The sequence below is a fragment of the Panthera leo genome, chromosome B2, assembly GCF_018350215.1.
Source record: "Panthera leo isolate Ple1 chromosome B2, P.leo_Ple1_pat1.1, whole genome shotgun sequence".
NCBI classification, from domain to species: domain Eukaryota; kingdom Metazoa; phylum Chordata; class Mammalia; order Carnivora; family Felidae; genus Panthera; species Panthera leo.
In genome coordinates, this window is record NC_056683.1 from 14,946,208 (window position 1) to 14,972,345 (window position 26,138).

The 26,138-nt window shown below is 43.6% G+C and overlaps 1 protein-coding gene across 2 annotated transcripts; it reads left to right on the forward strand.

The window, feature by feature from the left end:
• The first annotated feature begins 601 nt into the window (after nt 1-601).
• MCUR1 (mitochondrial calcium uniporter regulator 1) lies at nt 602-26,138 on the forward strand. Of its 2 annotated transcripts, none has more exons than XM_042937868.1 (9): nt 602-1,161; nt 9,127-9,264; nt 12,736-12,839; nt 13,581-13,682; nt 15,200-15,241; nt 16,034-16,105; nt 20,103-20,156; nt 21,467-21,581; nt 25,203-26,138. In XM_042937868.1, the coding sequence occupies exons 1-9, from the start codon at nt 729-731 to the stop codon at nt 25,265-25,267; spliced, it is 1,125 nt and encodes a 374-aa protein (XP_042793802.1). In that variant the 5' UTR covers nt 602-728; the 3' UTR covers nt 25,268-26,138. The 2 variants fall into 2 exon arrangements, with proteins under 2 accessions (XP_042793802.1, XP_042793803.1); XM_042937869.1 differs by lacking the exon at nt 25,203-26,138 and adding an exon at nt 22,658-22,731.

Sequence of the window (26,138 nt, forward strand, 5' to 3'; positions counted from 1 at the left end):
TGAGCTTTGTGCGTTTCATTCCTTCACTCAGGAAACACCGAGTTCACACAACAGACGGACCTGTAACCGAGACAGGTGCGCTAGGCATTCAAAAAGTTCACTGAACTGAACACCACTAGTGTCAGATATCCTACGCCAGTAGCTCTCCGTTAACATACAAGCCCCACGTTTTAAATTCCCCAGATTGTGTACTAATCCGAAAACAAAAGCTCTGAAGTTTATCCTTTAAAATGTATTGACTAAGTAAGCGCCGCTCCCTCGGCCCTGTTAATTCCCTTAACGTGCACACCACACTCTGGGGGACTTCGGCCAGAAAAATGACCAGGGCAGCCTGGTGGTGCGGGGACTTTTCAAGGGATTCTGAAGGGCGCCAGGGTCATTAATTTCTTTGTAAGGACACCAGAACACTGAATATGCAAATCGTGGCAGCCCGGCAGGCAACCCAGATCCCGGAGCGCCCGCCGCCTCCACCCTACTGAGCTGGTCCGGGGCAAGTCACTCTCGCGGTGCCTGGGACCGTGCCCCGCCCCCGGCCCCGCCCCGCCCCCGCCCCCTGGCCCCGCCCCGCCTCGGCGCGCGTCCGGAGCCCGGCAGCCCGGCAGCCCGGCAGCCCGGCAGGAAAGGGCGGGCCGAGGCCGCCGCCCACGCTCGCTCCTGCCGTCTGACACGGGCCGGCGCCGCGCGAGGGGCGGCATGAGCGCGCGCCCGGGCCGGTGACCGCCGTGGCGATGGAGTGCGGCTTCGTCGCGGGCGGGAGGCCGAAGCGCCCTACGGGCCGCCGGCGGCTTCTGCTCTTCCTGCCCTCCGGCCGCTGCGGAAGCCCGGGCGGCCGCGGCGTCCCGGCGCGCCACTGCCTGTCCGCGCTGCCGGGGGCTTTGGGGGCGCTGCGGCCCCGCGCCCCGGCGGCCCGTGGCGGAGCGTCACGTGCCTCCCCGCTGCTCCTCCTCCTGCTCGTGCCCTCCCCGCGCCTGGCCGCCGCCGCCTCCCCGCGCCGGCCCCTCGCGGAGCGGGAGCGCTCGCGCCCGGGGCCCTCCGTGCCCCCGGCCGGTCGCGGCGGCGCTGGGAGGTGCCTGCGGGGCCTCGCCCCGGGCGTCGCCTCGGCCGCGGGCCTCCTCCACCTGTGCCGCGGCCGGGTGGCCCCCGTCGCTTCCTCCAGGAGAGGTGAGGGCCGCGCGGCCGCGGGATGCGGGGGCAGCTCTGGCTTTAACCTCCCGAGCTGGGTCAGGGCGGGAGGCTCGGCCACCCACAGGTCGGGTCTGCCGAGGTCGCCGGGCTCCTCTGGGGCGTGGGGACGAAGGTCTGTGTGGTGCCCTGCCCTGGTGACCCGCGGTCGCCTGGCCTTGGCCAGCCGGGAAGAGCCGAATGACGCGGAGTCCCGGGCACCAGGTGTGTGGCGCGCTGTTGGCTCGGGCTGCGGGGAGGACCGCGCGCTGGGCGGGGAGCAGGTGCTCCGGGATGCGGGGAGCCGCCGCGTGGGCGCCGCTGACTCGTGCGTCCTGTGGCGCCTGGGGTTTGGGCGGCTGCGGGGGTCTGCGAGCTTATTACCATTTTATTTCCGACTCTCATGGATTTTTTTTTTTTTTTAGATTTATTTATTTTTAAGAGAGACAGTGGGCGGGGGAGGGGCAGGGAGCGAGGGAGACAGAGAATCGGACGCAGGCTCCAGGCTCTGAGCTGTCAGCACAGAGCCCGACTCCCAAGGAACTCACAAACGGTGAGATCTGACCTGAGCCACCCAGGCGCCCCCCCACGTGTCCCCCCCTACTCTAACGGGTTTATTAACTCCTTAACCACTAGTTGCCTGTTCTGTGTGTCGCACTTTTCTGGGTCCTTGGGCTGTATCAATTGACAAAATCTCGGATCTTCACTCTAGCAGAGGAGATGATACGGCTTGATAGTTTTAACTTACACATACACATGTAATTTACATATACGTACGTAAATACTGTAGGGGAAAAAAAACAGAGGTGGTAAGGGTTAGAAGTGAGGGGGGCCTCCGGCTATGGATTTAAATGGGGTTATCAGAATAGGTTTCATTCAGAAGGTGGCATTTGATTAAATTCTGGAAGGTGAGGGCAGTCACTGCCCTGCATAAAGATTAGGGAAGTCCAAAAACAGGCTCAGTTTACTAGACAGCAAATGGTTGCTTACTAGATCCATCATTTGTGGTCATCTTTATTAATTAGCAGAGGGCAAAACTATCACTTTGGGTGGGCTATACGTATGAGTCGGTAGCCGTCAGTAACTACACTGATGGGTATTTATTTATTTATTTATTTATTACGTTTTTCTCAGTAGAAATGCCCTGTGAATGTTGACCGCGTCTAAAATTTGAGAATGCCTGTGGCTGGGGGAGAAACTGATTGGGAGAGGAAGAAAGTGAAGGGAGGAAGCTTTATGTATAAAGAGTGGAGAAAGAGTAGTGAACTCTGTCAGTGTCCTGCAGTAATTCTGAGTTAGAGATGGCTTTGGTCTTTATTTCAGTGCTTTTGCTCTTTTCTTTCTTTCTTTCTTTTTTTCTTTCTTTCTTTCTTTCTTTCTTTTTTTTTTTTTTTTTTTTTTTGACAGGCTGGTAACTTGTGATTTATTTTCATTTCATAATTCAAGATGCTGGGGCAAAGGGGAAGAGCCTTTTCTCATCAGTTTTCTGACAGTGTGTCAAGAAGGAGGTCCTATTGGGTTAGTCCCAAAGGATCTCATTCTTCACAGTGAGAACGGATGCCTAACTATGGGGAAACAGACAGCACACACTTAAGGAGTGTGTGTGCCCGTTAACTAGCAGCATAAGTTTTGGTCCTTTGCCTCCAGCCTCATGCTGTGTTCAGTACCAGAGCTACTGAGACTTAAGGATGTTACGAATAGGAAGTTTGTGCTTGGCTTCCTCCTCTGTTCAAGGCCAACTTTGGGCTGCTTTTGTATGCATTTTTAATATCCTTTTGATAGCCTGATGGTCCCTCCAAAGGAGAATTCCACATGACGCTTTAGCATAGCTCCCTTTACTTGCTTCCTGGTTATTGGTAGGAGTTCCCAGTTCTTGGGCCTCACTGTGTTGTCACCATAAAGGAGAAAAAATGAGTCAGAGGTATTCCACATGCCAGAATATTGGTCGTCCTCAGGCTCTGCCCTTTGACAGAAGGCAGGACATGCAGCTTCTGTCAGCAGAGGTTGGCCTGCCAAGTGACAAGTGGCCAGTCCTTTTCTCCACTTTTCAGATGGCAGTACATATTTTGCGACTGAAATAAATTCCAGTTGTTTTTGGACAAGAAAAAAAAATCTGCGGTATCGAAGTTTGGAATTAGCTCTTGCGTCGAAAGTAGTTGTGATAGTTTATTTTGTGTGTGTGTGTGTGTGTGAGAGAGAGAGAGAGAGAGAGAGAGAGAGGTTTTAAATCACACAAGTGATTATTTTTGTTGGTTAAACAAGAAATTTGATACTAGAAAACTCCATCACTCTTCACAAGCCACCTCTAGACTCCAGTGTTTTCAACTCGCGACCCATGGGACAGTTCAGCACAGTTGAAAGATGGGTGGGGTAACCTCTAGAGAGCCCCATAAGAGATTCGGTCATTCATTTGTCCACCCCCACTGTTTCTCGAGCTAGGTCTGTTCTGTGTCAGGCAGACATTCGGGGTCTCTTCTTACGGAGGCCACTTTTATCTCAGGACTGGACATAAAGGATGAAGAAAGACCAGATTTAACTGAGCAACTTAATGTAAAATAGAAAGATCATTGGTGAAGAGGCGAAAGGAGTTGATTTCAAATTTTCTTTCTAGACAGTCTCATAATCCAAATCATAGAGTTCCCTTAAAAAATTTCTGGTGGTACCTGGGTGGCTCAGTCGGTTAAAGCATCCAACTCTTAATTTCCATTCAGGTTATGATCTCATGGTTCAGGAGATCGAGCCCCACGTCGGGCTCTGTGCTGACAGTGCAGAGCCTGCTTGGGATTCTTTCTCTCCCTCTCTCTCTGCCCCTCCCCTGCTCACACTCTCTGTCTGTCTCAAATAAATAAACATTAAAAGAAAAAAATTATTTCTGGCCTGCAGCATGCCAGGCCTTCTGCTGGATGCTAACAACGCGAACGTGACTAAGACTGGCTGCTCTTGGGATGTTTGGACCAATGGATGATACAGATGTGGGAATAATACAGGGAGGGCTGTGATCGAGCTGTCTGAACTGGGCTGAGAACACAGATAAGGAGCAATCAAGGCTGCCCCCTGCCCTGGGTGGAACTTGCAGACAGAACCATACGGAGGAGTGTAATGCTCTGCCCGGAACTTAGTATGTGCTTAGCAGATTGTAAAATTAAATGAAAAAGTGTAAAAAGGTTTCGTAAAATTTACCAGTTGAAAAAGGGGGGCAGAGCAGACTTAAGGTTGGAGTACCAAGGTTATGTAAGTGCAGGAAACGGAATAGCTTCAGTGGCTGGAAAGAAAGCTGAAAGGGCAAGTGTGGGCTAAATTAGGACAGGCTCTGTATTTGTATGCTTTGCCAACGCCTTTTTTTTTCTTTAAGTTTATTTATTTTGAGAGAGAGAAAAAAATATGAGTGGGGGAGGGGCAGAGAGAGAGGGGAATACAGCAGGCCCTGTGCTGACAGCAAAGAGCCCAATGCTCATGGGGCTCACACTCATGAACCATGAGATCATGACCTGGGCCGAAGTCGGACACTTAACCAACTGCGCCATCCGGTTGCCCCTTGCCAAGGACCTTATACTGTAGGCTAACAGTTCTCTGAAAGTAAGGGCCTTTTTTTTTGTTGTTTAACCCTTAAACTCACACATACATATGATAGCTGTTGCATTTTGTATTTCATCAGTCTGCAAACCGCGCTTGGTACAAAATGATTATTGGATTTCTTGTACCTGATACCGACTGAGCCTCTTTCCAAGGTGGGAACCACTGCTGTAGCTTACAGACAAGCATCAGATCTGTAGGGTCCTGTCCACGCCACACTTTTGCTTACGTGCAGTTTCCTTTAAAATGTTTGGAGGTGAAGGACTGACTATAGGAGCTGAACTATCTTTCTAGTCACCTAGGGATCTTGCTGAGAAAACCTTTGAACTCTGAGTTAGTAGTGACTGTTCTTTCTTCTACCACCCTTCTCCAAACCTGGCATCGTAGAAAAGTAAGGACAAATATGAGGCAATATTTTCATACAGCTATGTTTATTACATTTAAATGAAAGTGTTTTTTTTTTTTTAACTTTTTTAACATTTATTTATTTTTAAGAGACAGAGAGAGACAGAGCATGAGCAGGGGAGGGGTAGAAAGAGAGGGAGACACAGAATCTGAAGCAGGCTCCAGGCTCCAAACTATCAGCACAGAGCCCGACACGGGGCTCGAACTCCAACCGTGAGATCATGACCTGAGCCGAAGTCGGACGCTCAACCGACTGAGTCACCCAGGCGCCCCTGAAAGGTTTTTTTTTTTATATTGTTCATCTCTTTTTTTTTTCTTTTGCTGTCAAAGTGCCTTTTATAGTATTGTAATAGTAAGGAGCTATTATGTTTAAATGTCCTTTTTGACAGAATTACTCATTGGCATTGCAATTGTTACATATTTTTTAAAACTATTTTTATGGTTCATGAAATACAAAAGCCAGGGAACCTCGAAACAAGTTTACAAAATGGGTTGGATCTGTGGCTAAATGCACAGAAATTCATAGAAAAGATAATATACAAATTGTTAGGACACCTCTCTCTAAAGATAGGCTTTTACAGAGACATCACAAAGAATGAAAACTATAGACCAATACCTCTTATGGATAAAGACACAAAAATCCTCAGCAAAATACGCAGCAAATCAAATCCAGCACTATGTAAGAAAGGAGTATACATCATGACAAAAGGGGATTCTTTCCCAGGAACGGCAGGTTCATTTAAGATCTGAAAATCAATTCACGTACTGCACCGTATTAAAAAAATAAAGAAGAGAAACCACATGATCATCTCAAAAGACAAAGAATTTGACAACATTCAGCACCTCTTCAGATAGAAAGGTGAAAGGCATCTGTGAAAAACCCACAGCTAACATCATACTTAATAGTGAAAGACGAATACTTTCCCACCAAAGGTCAGGAGCAAATCACCATCCATCCAACATTGTACTAGAAGTTCTGACCCGGTCAAGACAAAAGGCATCCAGATAAGAAGTAAAACTATCACTCTTCATAGATGACATAATCTTGTACATAGAAAACTCTAAGGAATTTGCTAAAAAACCATTAGAGCTAATTAACCAGTTCAGCAAGATTGCAGGATACAAGATCGAAATGAAAAATGTAAAAAAAAAAAACAACAAAAAACAAAAATCAGTTGCATTACTCTACACTAGAATGAGCAATCTGAAAAAAATCTAAAAAACAATACCCTTTATAATAGCATCAAAAAGAATAAAATACTTAGGGATAAATTTAATATAAAAACCCACAAAACTTATATTCCACATGGTTGAAAATCTGTGTTTAACTTCTGACTTCCTGAAACTTTAACTGGTATTAGCTTGGCCAGAAGCTTTACCTAATAGACAGTTGTGTATAATATAATATTTTGTCTATGACATGTGTTCTATTCCATATACTTATAATAGTGTAAGCTAGAGAAAAGAAAATGTTATTAAGGAAATCATAAAGATGGGGAAATACATTTACAGTACTGTACTATAAAAAATCTGTGTATAAGCGGACCCATGTGGTTAAAACCTGTGTTCAAGTGCCAGCTCTTCTGTGAAACCTACATAACATTATTAAAAAGTTAAAGACATGGGGCGCCTGGGTGGCTCAGTTGGTTAAGCATCTGACTTTGGCTTAGGTCATGATCTCACAGTGCGTGGGTCCGAGCCCTGCTTTGGGCTCTATGCTGACAACTCAAAGCCTAGAGCCTGCTTCAGATTCTATGTCTCCCTCTCTCTGCCCCTCTCCCACTCGCACTCTGTCTCTCAAAAATAAATAAACAGTAAAACCAAAAAAAAAAAAGAAATGGAAAGACATCCTATGTTCATGGATTGAATTTGTACTCCCCCAATTAATATACAGATTTAAAACAATCTCTCTCAAAGTTTCACGTGTCTTCTTTGCAGAAATTGGTAAACTGATCCTAAAATTCATATGGAAATACAAGGGATTCAGAATAGCCAAAGCAATCTGGAAAAAGAACAAAACTAGACGACTCTTCCCTGATATAAAAACTTATACTACAGAGCTACAAGTAGTCAAGAAAATGTGGCATTGGTATAAGGACAAATATAAATCAGTGATATATAATGGAGAACCCAGAGATAAAGCCGTTATATTTTCAGCCAATTGATTTTTGACAAATTCCAAGATAATGCTGAAACAACTGGACATCCACACTCAAAAGAAGTTGAACCCTCATCTCACACCACGTAAAAGTTAAATGGATCAAAGACCTAAATATGAGAGCTGAAATTATAAAACTTTTAGGAAAAAAATACAGGTGTAAATTTTTGTGTCCTGGAATTAGCTAGTGGTTTCTGAGATATGACACCAGAAACACAAGGAACAAAAAATAAATAAATTGGATTTCATTAAAATAAAAACCTATTGTGCTTCAAAAGTCACCGTCGATAAAGTGAAAGCCAGCCCACAGAATGGGAGAGAATATTTCCAAATCATATAAATGATAAGGAACTTTTATCTAAAATGTATAAAGAGCTCTTAACAACCGACTCAATAATAAAAAGATAACCCAATTTTTTTTTAAATGGACATAGAGATTTCTCCAAGGAAGATATACAAATGGCCATTAAGCACATGAAAAGATGCTCAACATCAGGCATCAGGGAAGTGCAAATGAAAACTACAATGGACTATCCCTATGTTTATTGCAGCATTAGTTACAACAGCCGAATTACGGAAGCAGCCCAAGGGTCCATCGGCTGATGAATGGATAGAGAAGATGTGGTATAGATATACATTGGAATATTATTTAGTCATATAAAGGATAAAATCTTGCCATTTGCAAAGACATGGATAGAGCTAGAGAGTACAATGCGAAGCGAAATAAGTCCTATGATTTCACTCATATTTGGAATTTAAGAAACAAACAGAGGGGAAAAAAGGTGAGAGAGAGATAAGCCAAGAAACAGACTCTTAATCGTAGAGAACAAATAAGTAAATACCATAGTTGAAGAGACATCTAAAAAAAAAAATAATAATAAAATTGCAATGGGATACCACTTTATACCCCCTAGGATGATTATAATAATAATAAAAAAAAACAATTTCAAGTATTGAGGGTGTAGAGAAATTGTATCTGTCAGACACTGCTGTTGGGAATGAAAAATGGCATAGCCACTTTGGAAAATAGCCTGTCATAACCTCATAAGGTTAAACAGTCACTATATGATGTAACAGTTTGAATCCTGGATATATACCCACGAGAATTGAAAACTGGTTCACACAAAATCTCATACACTAATGTTCACAGCAGCATCATTCCTAATAGCCAGGAAGTGGAAACAACTCAAACGTCCTTCAACTGATGAGTAGATAAGAAAAAAATTGGTATATTCCTGAAACACAATGTGATTCAGCAATAAAAAGGTATAAAAAGTGCACGTGATTACAAGGTGGGTGAACCTTGAAAACCTCACCTAAGTGAAGGAAACCAGTCACAAATACCACATCCCTTATGATCTCTTCCTATGAAATGCCCAGAGTAGGCAAATGCGTAGAGACAGAAAGTAGATAAGGGGTTGCATGGGGGTCAGGGAGTAGGGAGATTGGGGCGTGATAGCTAAAGGATATAGGGTTTCTTTTTCGGATGATGGAAATGTTCTAGAGTTAACTGTGGAGAAGGTTGCAGAACTCTATAATTATAGTAAAAATCGCATTGAACACTTGAAATGGGTGAATTGCATAGTATGTGAATTACATCTCAATAAAGCTGTTTAAAAAAAAGAGGGGTGCCTGGCTGGCTCATTCAGAAGAGTGCGCGACTCTTGATCTTGGGGTTGTGGGTTTGAGCCCCACTTTAGGTGTAAAGATTACTTTTAAAAAATAAACGTACAAAAAACCAGGTAGGCTTTTGAGGTATGCCATGTTCTTTCCTGGCTTTCCTTTACCACCAGGTCCTGTTTTGAGCTTTATTGTCCTGTCCTTTCTAGAACTAAGCCTGTCTGCTGGAAGCCTGCAGCTGGAACACAGGAGAGATGTGGAGCACAAAAGAAGGGAGTTCGCCTCTTGTGGGAACAGGAAGCTCTACTTCGACACCCATGCCTTAGTGTGTTTACTCGAAGAAAATGGTAGGTAATCCTTTTGTGCCAAGCTCAATGCCACAGGAAAAAAAAACGCTGTAAAATATGACTTCTCATGATCTTATCTAATTTCTCATATTATTCTTTGACTTGTAAGTCTACAGGTAATCTTTTGCTCACTCTGTGTTTTTTAAGTTCGTATTTTTTGCTTAAGGACATTTTCGCTTCCTTGGTACAGTTGAGACTTTTCCCACCCATTTTCTCTCTGTCCGAGAGAAGTGTATTTTAAAAAAATTATTTTAATGTTTATTTATTTTTGAGAGAGAGAGAGAGAGAGAGAGACAGTGTGAGCAGGGGAGGGACAGAGAGAAAAGAAAGGGAGACCCAGAATCGGAAGCAGGCTTCAGGCTCTGAGCTGTCAGCACAGAGCCCGACACAGGGCTCAAACTCACAAACTGCGAGATCGTGACCTGAGCCGAAGTCGGACGCTTAACTGACCGAGCCACCCAGGCACCCCAAGAAGTGTATTTTTTATGACATCATTCTAGAAGGACAGCGTTCTAGATAAAAATTTAGACACAAGTTAGCAAAAGTCAGGAATGGTTCCTGTGACAGCTGTCTGTAGCGTAGAAGGGGTAGCTTTATTACTATGCATGATGTGTGCTTTGAAAACTTTCATGAAATTAAAATTTTCCTGAGCAGCAGTTGCTAATAATTCTAACTTGTGGCATTTTTAAATAGTCTAATATTTTCCCTTATTGCTGTTCATTAACATGAAAGGTAGCTCTAACATATACGACATTTACTGAAAGTGCCTTCAGTACATAGGTAACATTCTCTTTTACTTGTGTTTTATTATTATTTTTTAAATGTTTATTTTTGAGAGAGAGGGAGAGTGTAAGTGGAGGAGGGTCAGAGAGAGAGTGGGGACAGAGGATCTGAAGCGGGCTCCAGGCCCTGTGCTGACAGCTGTGAGCCCGACGTGGGGTTCGAACTCACAAACCATGAGATCGTGACCTGGGCCGCAGTCTGACACTTAACTAACTGAGCCACACAGGCGCCCCACGTTCTCTTTTTGTCTCATCTAGACGGACACACCAATTCTCATTCTCTGTACTGTGACCCTTTACTACACCGTGTGGCTGTTTCTCCGGGCTACCCTGTGCTTCACTTGCCCAGGACACGCGATGGTGTGAGTTCTGCCGTGCTTGGGCAGGGGAGTTAGAAGTTCTGGGTTCAAGCTCTGCCCGGGGCCCCGCTGCACAGCCAGGCAGCTCTGTCATTCTTCCCAGTTTCCATCTCTTCATCTCATCGGTAGCGTCAGCGCAATAAGAATTCCGAAGATCCTTTTGAGAATTAAAGGAAATACCGTGTACTTGAACGCACTTTGGAGAAACGGTCAAGCACTGTATCGTAATTTTCACCACTTTGCTTCTCAGAGTTGAAACGTTAGGCCTTTCTTTCACCAAAGTGTCTTTCAGCTCAGAATTTGAAAAAGAAGAGCATAAGTGAGAAGAGGGGCATAAGAATTGTCTTGATAAGCAGAAGTCTTCCTACTTTTTCTTTTTTTGGATGGACCTCGTGTTCTTGCATTGAAAGTAACCCAACGTAAAAAGACACATTCAAGATAATGGGGAGGTTTCGCTCCACGCAGGTGCGTGGGGTTGGTGAGGAAGCGTCACAAATTTTGCTAAGTGGCAGGGTAGCTGCAGTGGCCTCGAGATGGCCTCAGAGCTACGTCCCGCTAACAGGTGTGGTTTACTTCCCCTCCCCCCGCATACAAGTCGATTTAGTTAGTTTTGATAAATAAAAATTGTTCATGTTTAAAGTGTCTTATTCCGACGGATGTACTTCCTGCTTTTCTTGTTTTCAAACCTTGACCCCTGAGTGTTTGCATCTCTCAAGACCGGTGTTGGGAGGAACCCACTGCAGTGTAGGGCGCGAGGCCTCTTAGAGGAGCGATATGGGTCCGCCATGCCGTAGGGTGAGGCCCAGAAGGACCCGTCCAGGAACACCCCACCCTCTGTCCTCTTCTCCGAGGCTGTGTCTCCTGCTTGAGAGAAGTTCCGTCCGTCTTGCAGCTTCACTGACCCTGATCGTGTATTGGTCTGTCCTTCTCACAAAACATTGATTTGTACCTGGTAACCCGGCAGGTTTTTAGGCCTAACTTCTGCTTTTTCTTATCCCTTTCTCCTCCCACAGCTGGCTATAAACTATAAGGTTGTGGAGTTGATCATCAGCATAAGTTCTCCTCCGGTTTCTCTTTCTCTTTTACTCATCGCTGCCAAACTAATTATATTTAACTAGGAACCTGTCATAAAGTTTCAAAACTTGCGAGACGCATTTTCATTTTCAAAAAATGGGGAAGGCAGAAAAGAAACAACAAAAAAACTGTCTTGAATCCCAATACCCCAGAGCTAAACAGCATTAACATTTTGGTGGGTAACCTTTTAGATGATTTTTCTAAATGTGCATGACCCACGTGTTGAAAATTTAAGGATTTCGAGTAAAGTGAAGGGAGTAGGTCTTTGGAGGTCCTTTTTTGTTTCTTTCAAGACTTTGCCTTTGGTTTTTAAAAATTTTACTCCCATGCTTCGTCTGATCCAAATTGTTATCAGTTATAACTTTATTCAAAGTGCCTTTAATTACAATAATCAGTAGATTCTTCCGTAGTTCTTATGGCTAGAAGTGTTTAATGGAAAAAAAATTACTTTCCAGGGACTTGGTTTTAAGCATTTTTATTAGGATTTCCAATGTGAAATGTAAATTACCGTCTACAGTTATTGGAAACAGTAACACTGCTGAGTTGGATGTTTATATAATTTAATTCAGTATCATTTACTGAGTAGCACCTGGCCCCCTCTCCACAAGTAACCCAAGAGACTTGTAGAGGAAACATAAAAGAATGATTTTGTCTTTTTAACATCAAATAAATTAACAGCTGAATTACTAGTTATCTTTATATGGTCGGTGATTTGACGGATTTATGCAGGTTATAAAACAGTTGAACTTTCCTACTTAAGTAAATTATTCTTTACTAACATGTACATTTTAAAATTTGGGAAGACATGTCATTGTAGAAAATGTAGACCACACAGAGAAAAAGAAAAATTACCTAGGGTCTTTGTTAAATTACAAAAGCAGTAAACTGCATCTGTAGTTTTGAGGCTTGCTTTCCTTCCCTTGACCCCACACTTCAGGCTTCCTCTTTGTCATGAGACATTCTCTGGAAACATGATTTTTGACAGCTGGGTGGGATGTTAGAGGACACCAGCCCAACCCTTTATCTTACTTGGGGAAATAGACTCCGCTGTGTCATGCTTGTCCAGAGTGACAGACACATCACAGCCCGGACTCTGGTCTCCTCACCTCCTGCCACACTGGGCTTTCTGAATTCACTTTCTCCCTTTCTTTGCATTGTCTCCCTTTCTGTGAAGGGTTTTTTTCTGGGTTTTGTTTTGTTTTGTTTTCTGACAAACGGAGTCTCCAGAGTGTGACTGTCTCTGTGCGTTCGCTTAGGGTTTACCACCCAGCAAGCAGAAATCACTGTCTCTGCGTTGGTCAAGATCACCGATGCCAATATGGACATCGTCTACAAGGATATGGTCACCAAGATGCAGCAGGTTAGTTGGGGCACTGTAGCAAATTTCAAGTCTGAAGCTGGGATGTTATTTGTGATACATATTTTTGGATGATATTCTATTGAAAAGCATATGGTACTTTTTTTTTAATTTCTTTTTTTAATGTTTATTATTTTGAGAAAGAGAGAGCACGAGCAGGGGAAGGGCAGAGAGAGAGGGAGACATGGAATCGGAAGCAGGCTCCAGGCTCTGAGGGGTCAGCACAGAGCCCAAAACGGGGCTCGAACTCACGAACCGTGAGATGGTGACCCGAGCCGAAGTCAGTCACCCAACCGACTGAGCCACCCAGGCACCTCTGAAAAGCATATGGTACTTTTAACCAGTAGTTGAGAGGCGAATGATTCCAGTGGCATAAAAGATATCTATTTGAAGCTCTTCTGTCCACTGTTGTAGAATCGTGCTGGAACACTCACTATGCTTGAAAACAGACTGTTGCAGTCCACCAACCACACGCAACAAATGGCGATCTGGCCAGCACTGTGGCGGCGTGTTCGTGAGCCGCTGGCCCTCAGACTGCCACCCTTCTAACCGTGGCACGCTTGATGATGATACTGCACTTGGTCTTTACCGTTTTCCTTTCCTCGTTAATAGAGAGCATGGCCTCGCTGCGCTGCTTTTCTCACGTCCGCGTTCCTCTGGTTTCTCGCAAAGATGATACCAGGTAGGAGGCGGACGTCCTAGGCCCGCCCAGGTTATTGATGTGTTTTGTTTCTCTCTTCCTAGGAGATCACTGTTCAGCAAATCATGTCTCAGATTGCTAATGTGAAAAAAGATATGGTTATTTTGGAGAAGAGTGAATTTTCAGCCCTCAGAGCAGAAAATGAGGTAACACTGAAGAGCCCCTCATCCTTACAAAATAGCATCGAGGCGTTGAGACCCAACACGCAGAGACAAAGTGCACGATAGACGTGTCTTCGCCAGGTGCCCGCTACCAGTCAGGTCGAGAAGTAGAATGTTACTGGGACCCCAGAAATCTCAGAAATCTGCTGACCCCCACCCTGCTAGGAAACCACTAGCCTGGCCTGTGGCACCGTTGGCCAGTTTTGCCTTTTCCAGAACCTCATCCGGGGGAAGCATGCAGTGTGGCTTGCAGCAGCAGATTTTGCTCTTGTCCACTGTCTGTAGGGTCATGTGAATGTGCCACATTATTTTCCTGTGACGTACAGGAGATTGACCCCTGAACAACGTGGGTTGGAACTGAAGAGGTCCACTTACACAGTTCAGTGAATGTGTATCCTCTTCCTTAGGATTTTCTTTACAGCATTTCCTGTTCTGGGGCACCTGGGGGGCTCAGTCTGTTCAACTTCCGACTTCAGCTCAGGTCGTGATCTCACGGCTTGTGAGCGTGAGCCCCATGTCGGGCTCTGTGCTGACGGCTCAGAGCCTGGAGCCTGCTTCCGATTCTGTGTCTCCCTCTCTCTCTGCCCCTCCCCCTGCTCACACCGTTTCTCTCTCTCTCTCTCTCTTTCTCTCTTTCTCTCTCTCTCAAAAATAAACATTAAAAGATTTTTAATAACTACCTCTTCAGTGGCTTACTTTATTGTAAGAAGATAGTATATAATACATATAACGTGCAAAATATGTGTCATGTTATTGGTGAGGCTTCCAGTGAACAGTAGGCTATTAGTTAAGTTTTGGGGGAGTCAGAAGTTATATGCAGATTTTTAACTGTGTGCGGGTCAGCACCCCTAACGCCTGCGTTGTTCAAGGGTCAAGTGCATATTAAAATTGTTTCCAAATTTGGGTTCTCTTGACCAAGTGGTGCTATAAAGAATCCCGTGGTTTGTAAAGTGCGGCCCGTGCTGTGTTTGCATCCTTCCTTTTGTTTTCAGTCCTCGTTAGAGTTCCGTAGAGGAAGTCCATTTATTACCGGTTCATCCTAGTCTTGTAAGAAGCCTTCTAGCAAAAGATTCCTTCTTTTGCTAGAAATGGTAAAGTTTGAAACTCTCACACTTGTCCTTGAAATCAGCTTGTTTGAAGGCAGAATTCGTTCAAAGTTGAAGGAGGTATTAAAGAAAGCAGAGCCTCTGGAGGCAAACATGTATGTTGAAAACAATTGCATTATTGATTTTATATATCTTTCGAAATGAATTAAAACTGATCTCAAGATAGGCACACGCGTGGTCTTACCCTCCTGGCATATGACAGATTTCTGCTGCGGGGGCTGTGCAGGTCACATTTCATTCTGAATGCGGCGAGGTTCGTGTTCAATGAGAAAAGAATCAGGAAAACTCATGCACAAATACGTTGTCCTGATGTGTGTTTATTACCAGGTTTTGTGTATTTTTTTTCTAACCTTCTAAACGTACCCTTGACTTTTTTTTTTTTTGATGTGTTTTTAGAAAATAAACCTCGAACTACATCGGTTAAAGCAACAAGTCATGGTAAGATCCTCACTCCTGCTTGCTTGTTTGCACTTACATAAACGTAGTAACAAATATAATGTCAGAAGCCCTTTAATTCTCTGTTAATTATTTGTGTGATATGTCTCAGAAGTACACATTAGAAGATTTAGCTAAGAACATAGTCACGGAATAAGTTAGTGATGTCTGTAACCAAATTCGTTAAGAAAATTGTGTTCTAGGATGAATCGGATGAATTAAGTCATTTTTAGGTTAAAAAATTCTTAGGTAGCCACTTGGAACCTCTAGATTCTCTTAGAAGAGACTGGCCTTGGAGAATGACCTGTGGTTTTAAATGCTTACTGTGCCAGCTGTTTGATTTTTTTCTTCTTTAAGTGGAAAGGACATGGATGTTAAGGAAGAAAAGGTTCTGGTGAGTGTCAGAAAGAAGGCTTTATGTAAACCAGAATTTAGTATTTTCCTTCTTTGAGCCCAACTCTGCTTTCCAGAGTGGTCCGGGGAATGACTTTTGCCACAAATTCTGTAAAGAGATTACCCTGGGAATCTTGAGGTTGAAGGCGACAATAACCCTCCCTGGACTGACTTGAGCGTAAAAGGGGATTGTTTGTGTATGCGACTGGGGACTCCAAGACAGGGCTGAGTGCAGCCATGGCTTGGCCAGGGACGGGCCTCGTGTCTCCGTATCTCTGAGATCCCCTGGCCCCGCCCCGTGCTCAGGAGAGAACCCGCAGGGTCACCATTGTAGGCTTCGCACCCCAAGGTTCCCCTTTCTCACTGTGGACTTCTTTCTTTCTTTCTTTGCCCTCCTCCTAGGATGAAGTGGTCAAGGTCCGGACAGATACCAAACTAGAGTTCAATCTAGAAAAGAGCAGAGTGAAGGAACTGGTATGTCCTTTCTTTAAAAACCGAGTGCGAATTCATTTCTCCGCAGGATAGCGTACTTGGTCAGGTCTGAGTTTATTTACAGCTCAGCAGTGCTGGCACACACTTACCCAGGTATTGTTGGTAGGCAGTTCTTGCTTTAATTCTGTTTTTGGCTTAGAGCTTAAATTTGATGCTTTCCAAAATGGCATTAAAATGCAAATTTTGGAGGGATGCCTGGCTAGCTCAGTCCGTAGAGCCTGTGACTCTTGATCTCAGGGACACGAGTCCAGGCCCCACATTGTGTGTAGAGATTACTCAAAATCTTTAAAAAATCTTTAAAAAAAACCTTTTTTTAATTAAAATCTTGGTCAAATCAAGTTTGAATCTTATTTCAGAGAGACTAAATTATGTGTTACTTAGACGTTACCAAAGAAACCAAACTCAATCTCGCTCTGTTTAATCTGACTTAAACCTCCACAGGTCCTGATTTCTCAAAAGTTAAGTTCATGACCTGTCTTGAATATTAAATTATTAATATCAAATTCTACACTGAAATTCAGGATTAAAAAAATATTTCCATGTAAGCTTTTTTAAGTTTATTTATTTTTGAGAGAGACAGAGAGGGAGATGCAGACTCCAAAGCATAGTCTTTTTTTTTTTAATAAAGACATCTTAATGACTTTATTGCATTGTTTTGAAATGCAAATTTTAAATGATTCTTTAAGTTACGTTAAATTGAAACTTTTAATTAGGAAAAGTAGTTGTATACATTTGTTACAAAAAAGATTCTAGAGTAAGTAAGCCGACTGGTACCCATACAGCAATGTGTGGGATCACATACGGGGACCCAAGAAAACTGGAAATACAGTTCTGCTGCCCTTGCTTTTTTCAAACACGATGCAGATAAGTACTTTTTCCCCCCTCAGAACTTTCACAGTAATACTTTTTGAAAAGTTTATTATATTGTTATAATCGACATATACGGCATTATATTCATTTCAGGCATACAAGATAATGATTTCATATTTGTATACATTGCAAAACCATCACCACTGTGAATCTAGTTACCATCTCTCACCATATGTTGTTACAAAATTTTTTTCTTGCAATGAGAACTTTTACGATCTGTTCTCTTAAAGGCTTTGAAATATACAATATAGTACAATTACCTGTAGTCACCATGCCTTACGTTACATCCCAGGACTTACAGTGTTTACGACTGTAAGTCTGTACCTTTTGACCCATTTCACCCACCCTGCAGCTCCCACCTGTGGCAGCCACTAACCTGGTCTCTGTGTCTGTTAGCTCAGGTTTTGAGGGGTTTCTTTTTGGTTTGGGGGCAGTTTTTTAGATTCCACATGTAAGAGAGATCATACAGTATTTGTCTTTCTCTTATTTAATCACCCGAGGTCTATCCGTGTTGTCCCCAATGGCAGGATTTCCTTCTTTTTATGGCTGAGTAATATTTCATACACACACATATATACACACACACACACACACACCACATTTTCTTTTTTTTTTTTGACATTTATTTTTGAGAGAGAGAGATTGCACAAGTGGGGGAGGAGCAGAGAGAAAAAGAGGAAGACAGAATCTGAAGCAGGCTCCAGGCTCCAAGCTGTCAACACAGAGCCTGACGTGGGGCTTGAACCCGCGAACTGTGAGATTATGACCTGAGCCAAAGTCAGATGTTCAACCAACTGAGCCACCCAGGCGCCCCATATACACCACATTTTCTTCATTCACCCATCAGCGGACACTTACCTCTTCCACGTCTCAGTGATTGTACATAATGCTTCAGTGAATATGTTCTAATAAAGATACATGTTGAGTTGCCTCTAGCGATTTTTAAGCCATCCATCTTCTTCAGGCTTTATTTCAATTTGATAGCAGTAGTTAGATAGCGGCTTTATTCTTAGGATAATGAGAAATAGGGGGTGCAAAGCATTTTTCACAAACGGAAGTGGATACACCTGTAGAAACTGAGTATGCACATTTGTCCATTGACTTCGTGTTTTTCACAGTTTGTAACCAAAATGTGCTGCGATGATAAATGAAGCCAGTACTAAAATGCAAATAGGTACTTAACTTTATTTTAGAACTGTGTCTGGATTTCAAGAGTTGAGCTGAGCCTTGTTGTCCAAAATAATTATTAGGCCCATGTCACCTGTCTTTCTTGTCTTAAAAAACACGTCTCAACCATGAAGATTAAATCACTTCGTACCGCTAAAATAGTTGACAATCATTAGCATACAATTAGTCTCTAGAAGAAGAGAAACTCTTTTAATTACATTTGTCCCTATGGGTTATGTACCTAGCAGAAAATCTGAATGCACTTGATTTAGCCCATAGCTAACCAGGTGGGGAAGAAATACATCTAGGAGATGGGAAGGTATGGGATTGATAAACATGGGCTAAAGCCAGTGAATTTATGTGATTTATTAGCCCAGCTGAGAAGTGGTTCTCAGTAATCCTTAACTTAGAAGACTCTGAAATGCAGGACAACCATATATACTGTTTCGCAGCTGGCGTGGATTCAGTGTGCATTGGGGAAGATGAGTTATTTGACCCTCCCTTTCCTCGTTTAATAAAGTTATCATTCTGGGGCGCCTGGCTGACTCAGTAGAGCATGCGACCCTTAATCTCAAGGTCATGAGTTTAAGCCCCACATTGAGCGTGGAGCCTACTTAAAAAATAATAGTAATAAAATTAAATAAAGTTATAATGCTGATTCAAAGATATAACTGGTGGCACATCCAGCCAGTTTCAAAAGCAGTACAGCCTATAAACTGCTTTGGGGTGCAGGAAGATGGAATCCCGTAGAAGTTATTCTAAAATCCATGGCCATGTCAAGATTTAGGCTTTTCTGTTTCGTCAAGACTGACTTAGGGAAGACTGGAGCCCAAGGTTTGCAGAAAGATCCAGTCCACCCTGCCCTCTTGTGGTGATTTGATGCATAGCTCTTTCCTTTTCTGAAACCTTGACCTACAAAGAGGTGATGAGCAGTCTTTGGTCCTAGGCTATTCCTTGATTTGGGGTTTTGGGTTTTGTTGGTTTTTTGGGGTTTTTTTTGTCTTCTTTTTCTTTTCTTTCTTTCTTTCTTTTTTTTTTTTTTTTCATTTCTGGGCATCACTGTTTTTATACTCTATCCCCCTGTTATTGCCAGGGGAACATTTTATAGCTAGAACGTTTCTAGATACTAGAGCATTGATTTTCTCTCCTATAACAATGTTAATTTAGTGACGAATTAAAAGCTAATTTTTCACTTAAATTATAGGTTTTCATTAACTCAGTTAAATCCTAATGCCCATTGCTAAGGTGGTATATCTGAATTTGGTCTCAATGACAACAAAATTGCACTAAATCTTTGCATAAGCATTAATAGCCAAAGGCAAGATACCATTTTGATTCTGGGTAGTGCTAGTCTGTTCCTTTATTAACACTGGATTGTGACAACACCCAAGTGGGTTGTTGTTGTGTAATTAAAACCAACATGTGATGGTTCGTGCATTTCTTGTATCGATGTACTTAAATTGTATCTTTAGGCAACATGTGCGTCACAGAATAATATTCTTTGAAACTGTTTTTCCCCCAACTTTATAAAATTCCTATCTTTGTCTAAGCCTCAGCTAGTGACCAATTTTGTAATTGTGAAGGGATAACTCCCAAACTACATCCTTCCCCACTTGTTTCAACCCTCTCACAACCAGAAAGCATCTGACTCAGCAGCCATGCAGATTGGTCCCCTAGTGGGAGGGGCCTAATGACATCACAGCGAAGAGAGCACAGGAGCAGGGGAGAGAGGTAGGGGGTGAAATGGTGATGAAAGGAATCCAGGTACTGGAGCAGTGAGTGGCTAGAAATCAGAAAGTTGAGCAAACGCATCTAAAGGAGAGGGGCTAGCAGCAGAGGTGATCTCTAGTGTTCTGTGTTCTTGGAAGTACGGAGAATGCAGAAGGAGGAAAGGGAGAGAGGAATAAATCAGAATCTGACCTGGGTTACATGTTTGTTTCAGTATTCGTTGAATGAAAGGAAGCTGCTGGAAATGAGGACAGAAATGGTGGCATTGGTAAGACGTGAGACTGACTTTCCTTGATGGTTGTGTCCATCTTTGCCTCATCCCACGCATGGTTACTGTCATTCGTGATGTGTCATAGGGAGGATGCACGCAGGCTCAGCGTCCTAGGGGTTTTCTTTTCAGTACACACGAAATCACCACCTGAACTGCTTCTAAGTGAACAGTTCGATGGCATTAGGTACATTCGCATCATGACACAACCATCACTGCCGTCCATCTGCAGAACTCTTGACCACCTATAGAACTGAAACCACCTGCTACACGCTGAGTCGCCATTCCCTTCTCCCCTGTTCTACTCTCTGTCTCTATGGGTTTGACTACTCTGGGGACCTCATGGAAGTGGAGCCATACGGTGTTTGTCCTTTTGTGACTGGCTGGCTTATTTCACTCAGCACAGCGCCCTTAAGTTCATCCGTGTTGTAGCACGTGTCAGAATTGCCCTCCTTTGTAAGGCTGAATAATATCCCATTATATGGACGTGCCACGTTTGGATTATCCTGTCAGTGGACACTTGGGTTGCTGCCGTCTTTTGGCCATTGTGAATAATGCCGCTATGAACCGTGGTTGGACACGTACCTGTTGGAGTCCCTGCTTTCAGTTTTTGGGGTACGCACCCAGAAGTGTGGAGTATCTTGGGGATTTTTTTTTTTTTTGCACTTAATAGAATGTTTGATTATCTTAATGAAAGTTTAAATCTCAGTGACTGAAGAATAAGGAATGGAGATTTTTTATTTTTTATTTTGTTTTTGAACTTAGGGCATGCATTACTTTTTTTCCCTCCTATGTTACTCGGGACCTCTGAAACTCACAAGACACTTCCATCAGAGAATAGAATATTCCTCCAGAATATTTTCTACTCATCCAGGCATTTATTTCCTTACTCATCCCCTGAATTGTTAGCCATAAGGAACTACAAGTGATCCTTGAACAATAGGGAGATTAGGGACCCTCCCATGCATCAGAACTCTGCATGTAACTTGTGACTCCCTGAGCACTTCACCACCAATAGCCTCCTGTTGACCGGAAGCCTTCCCAGTAACATCGGTAGTCAGTACGTATTCTGTATGTTGTATGTATTGTATACTGTATTCTTACAATAAAGTAACAGAAATATTAAAGGCCCTGATCCGTGCACATAGTGTGAGGACAGAAGAACAGAGACCAAAGCCCAGGTCTCCTCAATCTTACCCCAGCTTTCTCTCCGACTGTACCCTGCTGGGGAGGGTCCCTAGGAGGGAGCCATGGGGACAGAGGTATCCCAGCTGGTTTAACGCTGTTTTAAACTCTCTCTGTTTTAAAAGCATGCCCAGCAAGATCGGGCTGTCACCCAGACCGACAGGAAGATAGACACTGAGGTCGCTGGCCTCAAAACCATGCTGGAGTCGCACAAGCTTGATAACATTAAATATTTAGCAGGTAAGCTATTTTGTGTCGAAGTCGTTCAGAACAGCTGAAAATACATAAAATTTAGAAAATAAGTCAAAGATGTGCACTTTGTTGATTCTAACACATTTTTTTCACATTGTAACGTCTCTGAAATTAGAAGGCACCTTACAATTTCTAATAGATGGATCATCATACCGTAATTGGCCTTTTTTCCCCTTAGTAGTGTAGCGACGTGCTTTACGATGGTCAGAATCTTTAATTTTGTAAGTTACTCTCATCGAACAGTCGTTACTTACTTGAAAACTTTTTTAGTGGAATTCAAGATAGAACATTTTATGGATGGAGTAAAAGGCTTTTGAACTGTGATCTCTCTGCTTCAGTTGGTCCCACTCCCTGTGAGGAGTTATTTTGGTTTTGTAATTTTTGAGCCCGAAGAGGAAATGAAGACTCACATGTGAATATAATTAGCCATCCGTTGCAACTCCTATTTAACGTTTTGGATTAATCAGTATTTTCACGTTTCTAAAGCATTTAGAAGTGGAATTTTGTTCATGAAGTTAGTTTAAAGGGTGTGTCCCTGTAATATACATGTATTTTGTGACCACAGAATTTCTGTGATTCTCAGCTTTCATTAAAAAGTTTTGTTGAATATTGGGTAATTTGTACTTTGAAGATGATGATTTGAAGGAGTGGAGGGGTTTTTTTTGTTTTTTGTTTAACGTTTTTATATTTATTTTTGAGAGCGTGCAAGGAGGGGAGAGGCAGAGAAAGGGGCGGGGGGCACAGAGCAGCCAAAGCAGGGTCCACACTGACAGGAGCGATCCCAATGTGGGGCTCAAACTCACGAACCATGAGATCCTGACCCGAGCCAAAGGCAGACGCTCAAGCGCCTGAGCCACCCTGGTGCCCCAAGTAGTGGAGTGTTGTCGTGGGCAGGTGTCTCGTGGAATGTGGCACATTAGCAGACGATCTGAGTTTCTTGCGTTTGTTCATTGTTCTGCTTGGTGGGTAGGTGGATAAACAGCTGTGTTTTCTTAATGAAAAGTTGTTCCTTAAGTAACTGTTAACTAATACTATGCTCGATTTTTTTTTTTTTTTTCTTACAGGGTCTGTATTTACGTGCCTAACAGTAGCTCTGGGATTTTATCGCCTGTGGATGTAATAAAGTGTCTGTTTAAAGAAATCCTTATCGTTCTGCCTTAAGAAAACCAGACTGCTGTCCTTCGCCGCCCCCTCCCCCATTTCCAGATTTTAATCCTGGTTTCGATTTAACATGTATTATTTATTTTATGCAGATTATGGACATATGACCAAGGAAAGGAGTCAAGAATTTCATAATTGTTCCTTTCGTCTTTTCTGTCTAGTTGGCTTTGTAACGCTGAGCGGTGGTGGACAAAGCGTGGGAGACCCCGCTCAGCTGGACCAGTGAACTTGGTCTAACCTGTGGGACATATCAACAGTAAATATTTGCATAATTCTCCACAATTTTAATCTTTTGTCAGAGGACGTGGGGGTCTCGGCGTCTTCACTAAGTGCTGAAGAATCACCGAAACTGAACCAAAAGCACCAAATCCTCTTTACCTGAGGACCCGGTCCTTTCCATCAGCCAGTCCCCACATTAGGGTAACTGTGTTTCAGGCCCAGTTGTTTGGGGTGTTAATGATTCCCCTCTCCTGTCCACCCAAAGCAGATTTTTTTCCTCTTCATTTCCATTGTCTTTGTTACTGTCATGGTTATTTTTTACGTGCCTTCCAGCTAGAAAATCTTGTTGCCTAACGAAGTTTTGTAACGGTACTGGGGACTCTCTTTTACCTCCCAGAGTGCTAGGTTTCTCTCCCACCCTCTCACTTAAGTCTCCATGATGTGAGAACCGTAAGGTAACTCCCATTTGTGGCATTGCCTACCTAGAAAACGCGCTAATTCTCGGCATGGAAGTCTAGTTTGTGCAACACGGTCTCCTTCCTTCTGGTCTTCATCTGCTTTGCATGCAAAAGAACCACTTAGTTTTCCTTCTGCAGCAGTATCTAGATCTTTAGATAGCGGATGCACTTTTTACACAAGTCTTTCTTTAATGAATATGCTTGGAAATTAGAGAACCGTCATGCCGGCTCATCGTCCAAACCTGGGTCTATTCCTTTGGTTGTTCAAGACTTTCTTATGCCTGCCTTACCTCTGGTTTTTAAAACAAATAAATGCCTAGATACCGACAGGGTCCTCTCAGAGAAGCACGTTCTCATGTTATTTGAATGACTGATGTGGGAGAGGAGAAGCATTTTTAAAACGAGGACACGGAGGCCACGTTTTCCATCTTTCTCCACACACACGTGTGCACGCGACCTGGTACGGTGGAGAAGACAAGTGTCGCTCAAACGGGTGAAATAAATCACCCACCGTCACTGTTGGCAGACAAATTACCTTTGTCCTTTGGATGTCATTTCGAAACTTCCGGAAGTGTAAATCATTGTCTTTTTTCAAAACATAGGTTTAGCACAGAGATTCTGAACTCCAAATAGGCATGAAAATCAAGTACTTTGGCATTGGTGGTATCAGTTTCAAAGTGAATGTAATGTAATCGTTTTCAACTTGATCCAGAATTCTCTCAACTGCTCCATAAACTACTGTGGCAGTACGTGCTTCCCCTTTCAGGGACGGAGCCCCAGAAAATACTGCACATTTAGCAATTGCCTTAATTATTAAAGATTTAAGTAAATGACATCCCATTAAGACCATGTTTGCCACTGCTTAATGTAGATACAACTTTCGTTAATAAGAGCTTGGAGAGAGGGCCTGGAGCGCAGACACTCCTCCAAAATTAAAAGAATCCCCAAGAGGCACAAGCACTGTAGGCAATTACGTTTCAGAGCAAACAGTAACTCGTGTAGGTTAAAAACAAGTGAGGTGACCTTACTTCCCGGTAAAACATGTCTTTAAGTGACATTCAGTGGGGTGACACTCTTTCATCTGCCAGAAAGTACTCCAGGTGACATCCCCACTGTTTTGCAGTCGTGCGCTGCGTCAGGCCCTGGACGCGGGGCCTTGGATTTTGCTCTGCCGTCGTTTGCAGCACAGGACAGCCTCCCCATCCCCACAACCTTGGGAGCAACGAACTCGCCTTTGGGTGGCTCAGGTTGCGTGCGTCCGTGGAGGTTACAAGGGTCCGGGACCGTGTTCTCTTTGTTTGGTCAGAGGTCTTCTATGGGAAAAGCACATGGGCCAGAAATACGAGCATGCCCTCCCCGCTGCTGGCTGGCCCAGGCTTCTGAGCAGCGTGACCATTCCCTGAACTAGCCTGGCTCAGAGGGATTCAGATCACTTGGGGATTTAGGCCTTCGCCTAATTTCTAATCTCAGGAAGGGGGAGGATGCCCGGCCCAACTCGCAGGGAGCCCGTGTCCGGGCCCTGGGGAGTTAACCAGAGCTGAGAGCTGCCAACACGCCCCTGTGGGTACAGGTGCCTGAGCTACGCGTGCCCAAGGCAGGGCATCGAACGGACAGGCTCCGTCTCCTTCGAGGCTGCCTCTGCATTCCTGCCTCCTCCCGCCTGCCCTGGTTTTTTGTTTTTTTTTTTTTTTTAAATAACCTAAACTCCAAATCGACTCCTTTCCTGCTCCATTAGTAAGCAAAACCTGCCTGTCTCTACGGTTCTTTCCAGGAAACAGCAGTTTGGTCTCGGGGCCGTTCTTACCCCTTCGGCCGGTTTTCCAGCTTCGTCTCTAACAGAACCAAATCCGAATGTATTCATTTTTTCCCTCAAGTACGCCAAGGACCTCAGTTGAGAAGTCAAGTTCGAGAAGAAAGGCTTGACTCAAACCAGACATCTCGCTGGAATTTGTCTCGGGAACACTCTAAAAATAAACACCCTGAGCCACAGCGAACATGTCCCTGCCTGGGTTGGCCCCGGCTCAGCTCGTGCCCTTCCCTTTGTAGCTGCCCTTAGTGACAGGAGCCTTGCTTCTGTGTCTCAGCCTCCTCCGCATCCCTGCCTCTGCCTGTGCATTAACCATGTCAGCACCGGCCCAGCATTTCTCTTCCACCCCACCATGCTCCGTCGAATCTGTCGCCGTCCTTTGCGAACGAATCTAGAACTCCCGTCTAGGAAACTTCGGCCTTAACGTACGTGTATCAGATTTGCAGCTTTTCTGACACTAAAGCAAGAACGTGTAAAGCGGAAGCTATTCCTTCTGTATTCTCTGTTTGAGAATGTCGAGCCTTTTGTTCTATTTTGAAAATACCTGTCCTGCTGAAGATTTACACTCCCGTTCCTTTGATTGTAACCCAAATCATTTATTAACCTTTTCGTTACTTAAGCAAACATTCAATTCCATTTTATTGTAGAGTGGGTATAATATCTTTATTATCTAAAGTAGAATATGTAATTGTTTCTGTGTGACTACTTTTCATTCAGATTTTTCAATGAATGGAGAAAAACTAGACCAACCTGTGCACTGTATTTTAACTGTTACTCCCTCCAATTGTATAGGGTAACGTTGGTGTATTATAAGAAAATCTAATACCCCCAAAATTGGGTTTGTATAGACAACCTGGCAAGTGCTTATTTGATTTACAAAATAAATTTTTTTATTATTCA